The sequence below is a fragment of the Budorcas taxicolor genome, chromosome 3, assembly GCF_023091745.1.
Source record: "Budorcas taxicolor isolate Tak-1 chromosome 3, Takin1.1, whole genome shotgun sequence".
Taxonomy (NCBI): Eukaryota; Metazoa; Chordata; class Mammalia; order Artiodactyla; family Bovidae; genus Budorcas; species Budorcas taxicolor.
Window position 1 is genome coordinate 16474810 of NC_068912.1, and position 12152 is coordinate 16486961.

At 43.6% G+C, this 12152-nt stretch overlaps 1 protein-coding gene across 1 annotated transcript in view; it reads right to left on the bottom strand.

The window, feature by feature from the left end:
- TDRD10 (tudor domain containing 10) overlaps positions 1 to 12152 on the bottom strand; it is a 51576-nt gene that overhangs the window by 21125 nt on the left and 18299 nt on the right. The window contains exons 5-6 of the mRNA XM_052638122.1: positions 8996 to 9066; positions 8197 to 8353 (exon numbers count right to left, since the gene is read on the bottom strand). Of these exons, the coding sequence (XP_052494082.1) occupies positions 8197 to 8353; positions 8996 to 9066 (228 nt within the window). The remainder of the gene's footprint in view (positions 1 to 8196; positions 8354 to 8995; positions 9067 to 12152) is intronic.

The window sequence follows — 12152 nt, forward strand, 5'->3', positions numbered from 1 at the left end:
ACTTGCAAATCACGTATCCAACAAAGGACTAGAATCTAGAATACATAAAGAACTCTCAAAATTCAATGGCAAAAAACCCAAACAATCCAATTAGAAAATGGGCAAAAAAAAGAAAGATATTTCAACAAAAATGATATACACAAATAGTAAATAAGCACATGAAGAGGTATTCAATAGCATTAGCATCAGGGAAATGCAAATTAAAACTGTAATAAGATACCACAAATATACCTACCAGAGTGGCTAAAGTTAAAAAATGACATCCTGGAGGGGTGTCTGAGAACCCTTCCAACAATCATAGTGGAAATGTAAAACGGTACAGTCATTGAAAACAGTTTGGTTGTTCCTTAAGAAAGGAAACATGTAATGACCATAGTATTCAGCAGTTTTAATTTGGGGCATTTATCCCAGAGAAACACACAAACTCTATACATGAAGATTCATAGCAAATTTTATTTGTAATAGTAAAAAACTAGCAACAATGTAGATATCCTTCAGTGGGTAAATGGTTAAGCAAACTTTGTACATCTACCCCATAGAATACTACTCAGCAGGATAAACTATTGGTATACGCAACAGCCCCTGGATGATCTCAAAAAATTATGCTGACAGAAAAAAGCCAATCCCAAAAGGTTACATACAATATTTTTCCATTCACATAACACTCCTGAAACTGAAGAAATAGAGAACAGACTAGTTGTTCCAGGGACTAAGGTGGAGATGGGGATGGGAGGGAGGTGGGTGTGGCTATAACAACAGGAAGGATGCTCGTGGTAGTGAGGGAAATGTCCTGTATCTTGACGGTATCAGTGTCAATATCCTGGTTGTGAGATTGTTTTCTAAGATGTTACCATTGTGGGAACTGTGTAAAGGGTACAGGGAATCTAGGTACTGTTTCTTACAACTAGCTCCATGTGACTCTACGATTACCTCAAAAAGAAAAGTTTAATTGAAAGAAAAATTCTTATCTCACCAACAGCATAAAAGCAGACCGCCACTGGCCAAAGCCTGCTGACCCCTGTCCTGGTCAGTTACAGTATTTCAAGTATCTTCTTCTAGTTTTTTGGACTGAATTTATCTTCCTTTGTATTATCTTTCAAAGCAGGTAAGTTCCTAATTTTAATTGATAACTCCTCTTTTTTTCTGTATGCCTTAACAACTCTTATTCTACTCTGAGGTTATAAAGAGATTCTTCTATACTTTTTCCTAAAAGTTTTAAAGCTTTGTTTTTCACATGTAAGTATGGTTCATCTAGAATTTATTTTTGTGTATGAGGTAAGGCATGGATATAATTTCATATTTTTCCACATAAAAAAGCAACTGTCCAGATTCAACAACTGAAGTATCTGTCCTTTCACCAGATATGTACAACTCTACAAGAATAGTCACAGTTTCTCCATTTGCAAGAGCCTCTTTTGGGGGACTCTCTATTGTATGTTATTAGTCTCAAATATTCATAGGCTTGTAAACTTCCACATAAATTTTAGAATTAGCCTGTTCCATTCCTGGGAAACCCTGTGGGAATTTTTATTGAAATTATGCAGAATCAACAGATGAATTTGGGGAGAACGACTCTTAAGTAACTCTTTTTCTATCTTCCTATCCACGAACATGAAACTTTTACCATTTTAGACTTCCTTAAAGACTTTCAATAAAACTAACATTTCCCCCATAGGCCGTGCTCACCTTTCACTGGATTCATTTCTATGTACCTTAATTTTTTTAATTGATCTTATGAATGTTACATTTAAAAAATTATTTTCTGTTGTTTATTCATGGAAATATAAATAAACCTGATTTATATATATCTGATATATATCAAACTACCTTATTAAAATATTTCTAATAATTTAGTATTTAAGTTTTTCTATGTAAAGAAACATCATCTGTAAATAATGAACTTTGTTTCTCCTATCCCAGTATTTATGCCTTTAACTTATTTCCCTTACCTTACTAGATAAAAGTATATCCATAAAAAAAAAGTATATCCATGTCTCGTTCCTATTTTTTAATGAGAATGTTTATAATGTTTTTCTATTGAAATATTATTTTCTGTAGAGTTTTAGAAGATAGCCTTTATCAGGTTAAGAATAACTTTTCACTTCGAGCTGCTAAAAATCTTTATTTTTAAATCATAAATTAGTGCTGAATTTTATCAAATGCTTTCACTGTGTCTAAAGTGATCATATGGTTTTCATTCTTTAATCTGTTAATGTAGTGAAAGAGTTATTGTTTTTCTTTATTTTTCTTTTTTTTCCCTGGCCTTACCATAAAGCTTGCTTGTGGGATCTCAATTCCCTGACCAGAGTCTGAACCCAGGCCATGGCAGTCAAAACCCAGAATTCTAACCACTGGGCAACCATGAAACTCCAGACTTGTCATTTTTCTAATGTTAAATTTCCGTATTTTTGGAAAAAATCCAACTGCCATTACAATCTCCATCAGCGAATATTGACTTCATTTTGCCAATATTTTGTTTAGAAACATCGCATGTGTATTCATGTGAGAGAAGCCAGCCTGCAATTTATTTCTCTCATAATCTCCTGCCTGATTTGTTATCAGATTATATTGGCCTCAAAGAATGAACTAACAAGTATCTCCTTTATTCCTTAGAAGAATTTATATAAAATCAGAATTTTCTGTTCCTTGAAAATTCAGTAAATTTGCCTATAAAACAATCAGAGCTCGGTGTTTTCTTTACAAGACGATTCTAAACATTGATTCAAACTGCTTTACAGATATAGGACTATAAGATACAGGTTCTTATCTAAGATACAGGTTCTTATATTAGTTTTGAAAATGATATACTTTAAAAAACAGGTCCATTTCTTCTAAGTTTTCAAATTTATTAGCTTATATTTTAATATCAGCTACGTCTATAGTTATGATCTCTTTTTTAATACTAACGCTTATTTATTCCCTTTTCTTTTTTCTAATTAATCATTCCAAAAGTTTTTTTCATTAATCTCTTTAAAGAATCAAATTTTGACTTTATTGATCCTTCTATTGAAGGTTTGTTTTTTACGCTTCTTGTTTCCCCTCCAGTTTTACGGAGATATAACTGACATATAACTACAGCTTTGTTTACAAAATTAAAAATTGTTTTATGAAAGGGAAACAAGAAGTGCCGTTTTTACGTATTGATTTATGGCTGCGCTGTGCCTTAGCTGCTCCACAGGTTCTCCTCCTGGCTGGGGTGAGCGGAGGCCACTCCTCCTTGCTGTGCACGGGCTTCTCGCTGCGGTGGCCCCTCTTGTTGCACACACAGCACAGGTTCTAGGCGCACTGGCTTCAGTGGCTGCGGCGCGCGGGCTCTAGAATGTGGGCTCAGCTGTGGCCCACGAGCGTAGCTGCCCTGTGGCACGTGGGATCTTCCTGGCGCAGGGATGGAACCCGTGCCCCCTGCATTGGCAGGCCGATTCTTAACCCCTGGACCACCAGGGAAGTCCACAAAATTTTAAATTTTAAAAAACTTTGCTTTAAAATTTTTGCTGGGACGTCCCTGGTGGTCCAGTGGTTAAGACTCTGTACTGTCAATGCAAAAAGGCCAGGGTTCAATCCCTGGTCAGGGAACTAGACCCCACGTGCCACAATTAAAGATCCTGCATGCCTCCACTAAGACCCAGTGCATCCAAATAAACAGATGGTTTTTTTTTTAAATTTTGTCTGTTCCTTATTTGGGTTTATTTTTACTTTTTACCTACTTCAATCAACTGTAAGCTCATTTATTTTCACCATGTCTCCTTTGCTCGTTTAAGCATTCAATATTACATACTTCCCCATAAGTACTGCTTTTGCTGCAGTCAACTTTTTTATTTTCTTGGTCGTACTGGGTCTTCCTTGCTGCGCACAGCCTTCCTCTAGTTGCAGTGGGCGGGGGCTACTCTTTGCTGCAGTGAGCAGGCTTCTCGTTGCGGTGGCTTCTCTTGTTACGGAGCACAGGCTCTGGGTGATGGGCTGCAGAATCTGCAGCACATGGGCTCAACAGCTGTAGCCTGTGGGCTCTAGAGTACATACATCCCACAGCTTTCGATGAGAAAAACTTGTCCGTATTGTTCAGTTCTAAGAACTTTTTCAAAAAAATTTTCTGGCTGAGCTGTGCGGCATGCAGGATCTTAACTCCCCGACAAGGCACTGAACTCATGAGCCCCATAATGGAAGCCTGAAGTCTTGACCGCTGGACCACCAGGGATGTCCTCTTAAGTATTTTTAAATTTCTCTTATAATTTCTTCTTTGACCTACGAGTTATTTACTTAGGAATATGTTTTTAAATTCCCAAAAGCATGGAGATTAGTGTTCATCTTTGGTTACTTATTTCTAATGCAAAAGCACCAGAAATGGTCCTGAGAAATGATATTCATCCCAAAAGGAAGACGGTGAGCCTCTAAACACTCTTACTAGTACCTGGTTCTGGCATGACAGTACTTACCCAAACAACCGTAAAATTGGACAAAATACACAAATTAACTGTTTCTGGTACACACTAATGATAGTGAATAGCAGAGGGCAATCTGCCTGAGAAAAGGAAAGCACGGGCTAGGAGCCCACATTGCCTCTGGCCCGCTGCCGGGGGGCATTTTCCCAATTCACAGCCAAGGCAAGCAGAGCCTGGGCAGTCAGTGGCAGTCCCCCTGAGCAGAAGAAACACACAGGAGAGGTTTGGTGCCGGGAATTTATGAGACGGGGTACCACTGAGAAAGGAGTACAGAAAAGCCCCAGAAATCTAGGGGCTAAACCCAGGTGCTTGGCTGTTTCCTAAGCTGCCCATATGCAGGGTAGGTCCTGGGAGGCCTTAGAGAGAAGAGCTGCTGTAGAAGGTAGAGAGTGAGCTAAGAGAGGAATACAGGTATCAATACGATGCTGGGAAGATAACGAAGTTCCAGCCCAGCCGGAGTGGAGCATGGTAAGTACCCTGACACCTTCAGCCTACAAGGTCAGATCTGAGGAAAAGGATTTTGCCTAAGAACAAAGGCTCAAAGTGAAATATCAGTTCAGTCACTCAGTCGTGTCCGACTCTTTGCGACCCCATGAATCGCAGCACACCAGGCCTCCCTGTCCATCACCAACTCCCGTAGTTCACTCAAACTCAAGTCCATTGAGTCGGTGACGCCATCCAGCCATCTCATCCTCTGTCGAGTATACCAGTCTCCAAAAGAGAAAACCAACTTTAATAAGATCAAAAGACCAGCTAGTGACTTCATTTTTGCTAGGAAAAAAAATCAGCACTATTTAAAGAACAGAATATAAAGTCTCTGTAATACAACATCCACAGCATCCAACATACAGTAAAAAATTACTGTAAGAAGCCTTTACTCTTAAGCAAGGAGGTAAATGTCAACAAAAGCAGAGCCACAAGTGGCCCAGATGTTGGAATTAGCAGAAAATAATTTTGTAACTACAGTAAGTATATTAAAGAACCTGGAAGAAAAGATAAACAAAATGGGTGAAAAGATGAAAGAGTTCAGGAACGTCCCTGGTGGTCCAGTGGTTGAGACTCTGTGCTTCCACTTCAGGGGCCCTGGTCTGACCCCTGGTTGGAGAACGAAGGGGGCTCCCCAGGTGGCGCTAGTGGTAAAGAACTCGCCTGCCAGTGCAAGAGACGTACAAGACATGGGTTCAATCCCTGGGTCGGGAAGATCCTTTGGAGTAGGAAATGGCAACCCCCTCCAGTATTCTTGCCTAGAGAATCCCATGGACAGAGGAGCCTGGGAGGCTACAGTCCATAGGGTCGCAAAGAGTCAGACACGACTGAAGCGACTCAGCACTCAAGCACACACGTGTGGAACCAAGACGCCACATGCCTCAAGGCCCAGCCAAAAAAAATAAAGGAGAAGCTCAGCTGAGGAATGGGGGGTAAGAACTAAATGGAAGTTGAAAGCTACACTATTTGAAATGAAAAATGCATTAGATGAGCTTAATAGCAGATTGGACATAACAACAGAAAAGGTTTGAGATTTCCAAGACAGGTCAGTGTGAAGAAGCGGGAAAGCTAAGACCATACCTATAACTGAGAGCCGTGAGCAGGGTGGTGTGAATTATTTTCAGCAGTTCAGAGAGGTTGATGGCTGAGTTCAACTAGGAGAGGAGTTGTGCAAGATATGACTTAGTGAACTAAGGGAATTAAGGTAATTTCAATGAAGGCAGTTATGATTCTGGAATCTAAGCTAAGAAGGGAAGTAAGGGTGTAGAGTGTTGAATAGTGAAGAAGTGGTAGGGGCAGTGTTTTGAGTCCAGTGTGTCTGATTGTTAGACTGGGGGTTTTAGAGCCTTGCTACTCAAAAAGTGGTCCCAGGACCAGGGGTGCCAGCGCCACTTGGCACTCGTGGCATAGCGCCACAATTCTCAGGCCCCACCCCACATGCACTCAATCAGCATCTCTGCAGGTAGCGCTCAGCAAGCTGTTTAACAAGCTCAGCGGTGACTCTGATGCTGCTAAAGCTTGAGAACTGCTCTTCTAGAGTAAGAGAGATGCAGGGAAGTGGTGAGGGGCAGAGTGGGGTGCTCCAGATGATATTTTGGAGGTGTTCAATTATGAGCCGTGACAAGGTCTGAGATATAATTCAGGGAACGGGAAACTGTGACCGAGTGGAAGGAGAGATCACTGAAGATAAATGGTCTAGGAGATAAGGGGTCAGACTCTTAGACAGACCATCCACAGGACACAATCTGAGTGTCAGTAGGAGAGAAAGACGGTGAGTCAGACGCGGAAGTTATCAACGAATAACAGGGCACAACAGTGAGAATGCCAGGTGACTGCAACCAAGAAGGTCAGTATGTGGCGGAGTCGGACAGCCTGCCCTTCCGAGAGAGGGTTTAAAGAGAAAGGAGGAAAAACAGTTTGCAACTAGCAAAGGGAGCCACCTCTGGCACTCTTACTGTGGAGATTCTAACCCACCTCTCAACTCCCATCTCCAACTTCTCCAGGCTCGGCCGACCTTGTTAATTGCCTGCCAACAGGCATTGTCTCTTCCCTTGCTGACAGATTCCCAAGTTTAGCGACAGTGTGCCTATTTTAAAAGCTACATTTTCCAGCCTCCTTTGCACTGAAGGTCACCAGCTGCAGCGCTCCCTAACAAAATGTAAGCAGCATTGTGGTAGGGCTCCTGAGGACGCGCCTTTTATGGGCACATAGGCTCTGGGCCCTCTGCTTCTGCCCTTCTTCCCACCTGGAACCCTGGTTAGCATCATGGAGCTCCCATTCCACCCTTGGACTCCCTACTTTCTGAACTCTTCTACAGCAAAGAAAAACAAATAGCTTTGCTTCTGGTTCACCTTCACCTACATAGAGCTGGCTTCATTGGAGGGAAGCTCAAAAAAAAAAAAAAAAAAAAAGTCATTGGAGGGAAGCTCCTGGAGGTTAGTCATGGGCCTTCTCTTCTCTGTCCACAAAGGAAGCCCCCACTAGGCACTGCCCCACCGTTAACTCTCACGTTCCCAGGCTTCATACTTGTTTTCCTATCAGGAAGGATCAGGTTTTACTCACTTTTGTCTCCCTCACCTTCCACACCAGCAGCCAGAACAAGGCTATGCAAACAACAGATACAATTGTTTGCTGCGTTAAACAAGTAAAAACCTCAATTTCAGTAACCCAGGTGGAAAAAGCCCTGACTGAATTGCCTAATAACCCTTTTCGTCTTTGCCAAGAATACAGCCTTCCTTTCATTTCAAAGTCCCAGGTTTTCTATACCAACCTTGCTCCTGACTGTTAAAGTCATAAAGTTCCCTAATTTCACCCCAGCCCCCGTTCTGTCCACTGTAAGATGGGACAGAAAGAGAGAACAGAAAGCAGAGTCATCTAAGCTCTGAAGAGTGACCACAGGTGGGCTTCCCTGGTGGCTTAGTGGTAAAAAGAATCAGCCTGTCAATGCAGGAGACCCAGGTTTGATCCCTGGTCCGGGAAGATCCCATGTGCCATGGAGCAGCTAAGCCCACGTGCCACCACTACTGAGCTTGTCCTCTAGAGCTTGACAGTAACAACGAAGTGCCCTACATGTGCCCTAGAGCCCACGCCCCACAACGAGAGCAGCACTGCAATGGCAAGCCCATGCACCGCAACTAGAGACGAGCCCCTGCTTGCCGCAACTACGGCAAGCCCGGGTAGCAACGAAGACCCAGCACAGCCAAAACTACACAAATTAAAATCTTTTTTTAAAAAGTGACCGCAGAGCAACCCCTCTCCACAGCCAGGCACCCACCAGAAGCTCCTGGGGCCGCTCAGTCTCCTCAGGGGTCCTCTTGGGAGACCTGTTGTTGGAATTCACGTACAGTTTTCGCTTGTGGAAGAGCTTCCCATTCAGCGCCTGGATCGCAAGTGCCACTTTCTGCATAGAGCCCAGATCTACGAATGCGAAGCTGCAAAGGAAGGAGAGGGCAGCTCTGAGCCCAGCTCAAACAGAGCTGCAGGCGGGTGCCGAGCGCAGGAATGGTCTCCTCTCCCCTCTGCGGGGACAGGAGAGCGGCTGGGCCACTCCTAACGCACAGGAAGGCCACCACGACACCCAGGTCTGGGCTGGGCAGTGGGGGAGCTGGTCCTGAGGTTCCTGGGGACCGGGAGACATGCACTGCCCCTTTCACCATATACCATAGGGTTGGCTCTGCGTTTCCTTCACACTGTTCCCCATGGAAGTTCAAAGTCCTTTTACTGCCTTGAACATAAGAAAGGAAAAATATGAGTAGGTCCAGATTTCAGAGGCAACCAAGGCTGAGGGAGGTTCACTAACTTGCTTCGAGTCAGAAAACAGAGAAAGGACAAGACCAAAAGCAAACCCAGGGCTCTGGATTTCTAACCCAAGGTTGTATGGTAAAGGTAGTATTAGCTGCCGAGTCAGAGGGTTAAATGTGGAAAGGGGGTTTCCCAAACGTCCCCTCTGCCAAGTCACAGTGGGCGTGGCTTTGGGAGCTGTTGAGCTGGTCTGCAATATCAGTGCATCAGCAAAATGGACAAAGAGGAAAGGAGTTGCTTCCCAAAAAAAACAAAGGAAGAACAGTCATTACCATCTGCAGCCATTCTGGACTCTGTGGACATGGAGAGGGCTGAAGTCCTTCAGAAGGCACCGAATCTCCTCCTGCAACGGTGGGTTTAAAAGTGATTCAGAGACCTGAAGACAAAACTGACAGCTGGATCCCCAACCAGTTAGGCTGCTATCAGCTGAACAGAGACTTAAGGAGAATCAATGAGGTGCTGAGTGTGCCAGGCTTTGTGCTCAGCGACGCAAATACAGAGACAAGAAGGATGTAAGCGCTGCCTTCAACTGCAGTTCAACAGACGTGTGGGGCCCTGACAAGACAATCAAGTAAACAGGTCGTTTTACCAGAGGGTGTGAAATTCCATGAGGACGTACGGAGGCCTCTGGGAGAACACAGTCTGGGTATCTAACCCAAATTTGGAGAGAAAAGAAGTGATCAGGGTGGGCTCCCAGGTGGAAGTGACTTTCAATTTATTAGGAATCTCTAGGCTATCTCCCTTTCATCGCTACCTAGGCGGGAAGACATTTTTAATTGAGTCTGCTGACTCAGTCCTGTATTCATGGCAACTTCCCTTCATTTCTTTCCTGACACGTCCGACAGCAAACATGGGCTACCCACAAGCCTTACGCCAAGCGTTACAGGAGATATGAATTTGAACTTGACATAAGTCTTGAATTCAAGGAGCTTAGAGTTCATAAACGCGTGATCTCTGTTTAACCGATGGGGCGGAGTGACGTTTAAGAGTAAAAGTCCAGTCCAGAGGGGCAGCGCGTGGAGGGAGCATACTCATCTCCGGTCAGCTGCTGATTGAGCTGTCTGCCATGCCTGGTCTATAAGGCTCCCCACCCCTACCAACCACCCCAACTCTCCTCACTGCGGCCAGGCCTCTACCGCCGGGGGATACGATCCCCTCCCCTGGACGTCTCTCCATCTAATTCTCAGCTCTCCCTGCTGCCTGCCTTTGGGCTCCCTCTCCCACTCCCACCCCTGGCCTCCAACCACAAATGCCCTCCCTTTTTTGAGATAACATCTACCCAACCCTGATGCCCTTCTGAGCGACACCCTATTTTTTCTTTTTCTGCCAAATGTGTAGAAAGAGCCATGTCCGCCTATTGCCTCTGTTTCCTCCCCGCCCACTCCCTCCTGGCTGCAGCTTGGCCGCTGTTCCTGCTCCGCTGAAAATGCGTTCTTGCAGGTCACGGATGCGCTGCCCACGGCCGCAGCTTCCCCTCAGGCCTCCCAGTCAACTCCTACCTGCACCTCCCCACTTTCGCCTTCCCCAGCTTCCCCGCTGGCCGTTCCCACTGCAAATCCCACACCTGTGATGAAAACCCACGTTTCCCAAGAAAATTCTATTTTGGGAAAATGTATATTTATACCATCTTCTGTTATTATCAATCAAAAGTCACTTTGTTGGCAAGGGAAGAGAAATGTATAATGTATGGCTCATTTTTCCGAGTCTTCATATTTATATTACATTTAAATTCAAATTTTCTAATTTGCTTTTACTTCTAAATATTTAATGTTTATTACACATGAATCTACAAGATGCTGAGCAACAAGCAGTTTGTGAGAACAAGCGATATGTGTTCAGCATTTTCAGTTTATAAAGCACTATCATATGCCTATTCCATTTGATCTTTAAAACCACCCTATGAAGTATATATTATTATTGTCCTTGTTCTCAAATGCATAAAAGAGATTAAGTGACTGCCCTAAGATTACACAGCTAATTTAGAGTCAAGATTTGAACTCAAGGCTTCTAACCTCAAATCTGGCATTCTTTTCATGATATCATGCAAAACGATACCTTTCTTCTGGTCAGATTTTGCTATCATTAAAAGAGAGAATCCCCTGGTGGTCCAGTGGTTAGGGCTCTGTGCTTTCACTGCTGAGGGCATGGGTTCAATGCTTGGTCAGGGAACTAATATCCCCAAAGCCGTGTGGTACAGCCAAAAATAAATCAATGAATAAAAGGTGAAATAAAATAAGAGAAAACTCCCATATTTTTGTTCCTTCAGTGTCAGGACACCACAGCCTCAGGCCAAATCCAACCCGCCACCCTTTTCCTAAGGGTTATTGGAGTGCAGCCACCACATGCACTTACGTCTTCTCCGCGGCCGCTTTCATGCCCCAGTGGCAGAGTGTCCGCAACAGAGGCATATGGCCTGCAAAGCATGAAACCTTACTCCCTGACCCTCTGGGGCTTCCCAGGTGGTGCTCGTGGTAAAGAACCTGCCTGCCGAGAGGCGGTTCCATCCCTGGGTTGGGAAGATCCCCTGGAGGAAGGCATGGCAACCCACTCTAGTATTCTTGCCTGGAGAATCCCATGGACAGAGGAGCCTAGTGGGCTACAGTCCACAGGGTCACACGGAATCAAACACGACTGAAGCCGTTTAGCATGCACGCATCTGACCCTTTACAGAAAACTTGGCAAACCCTTCTCCTATAGCAATGATCCTCAATTCTGACTGCATATAAGATTCAGCTGGAAAGTTACTTTAAAAAAAAAAAACTACCTACCAGAGTGATGTCTGTCCCACCCCAGATGAACAAAATCAGAATCTCTGAGGTTGAGACTAAAGCAGTATTTTTTTCAATGGTTTTTTAAAAGATGATGGCAATATGCAGCCAAGGTCAAAAACTACTGTTCCCTGGTATCAAACTGATTCAGCAAGCACTCATTTTCAGAAAAGGTGCTAGAGAGTAAGGAGAGAAAAGAACCACCACTCCTACCACACACATACAAACACAAAGGAAACCTGCTGACATCCTTCCATCCGTGGTTCATCAATCAGCGCTATCAGTGAGGTCACCCTACAGCAGATGCTGTTCTTATTGATAGTCAGCATAGGGAACTACGAAAATCTAAAGGCATAACCTATGACATTATTTTTCTGCCCCTTAATAGTTCAGTTTGTTTATTTAAAAAATCTTTTACTATAGATGTGACAGGAAGCTTAATACATTAAGCTAAAATTGCCTCATATCCCTTAGGGTATCTTTTATATATCATTTTAAATAATGAAAATTAGTTATTAGGATATTTTAATTATCAAAGCATTAAATCTTCATTATAGAAAAGCTTAAAAATACAGATAAGCAAAATCGAGATATCACCCATAATCTTACCACCAAAACAGGAGTACTGTACAGAAAGACTGAGGGATCATACAGCAGCCTC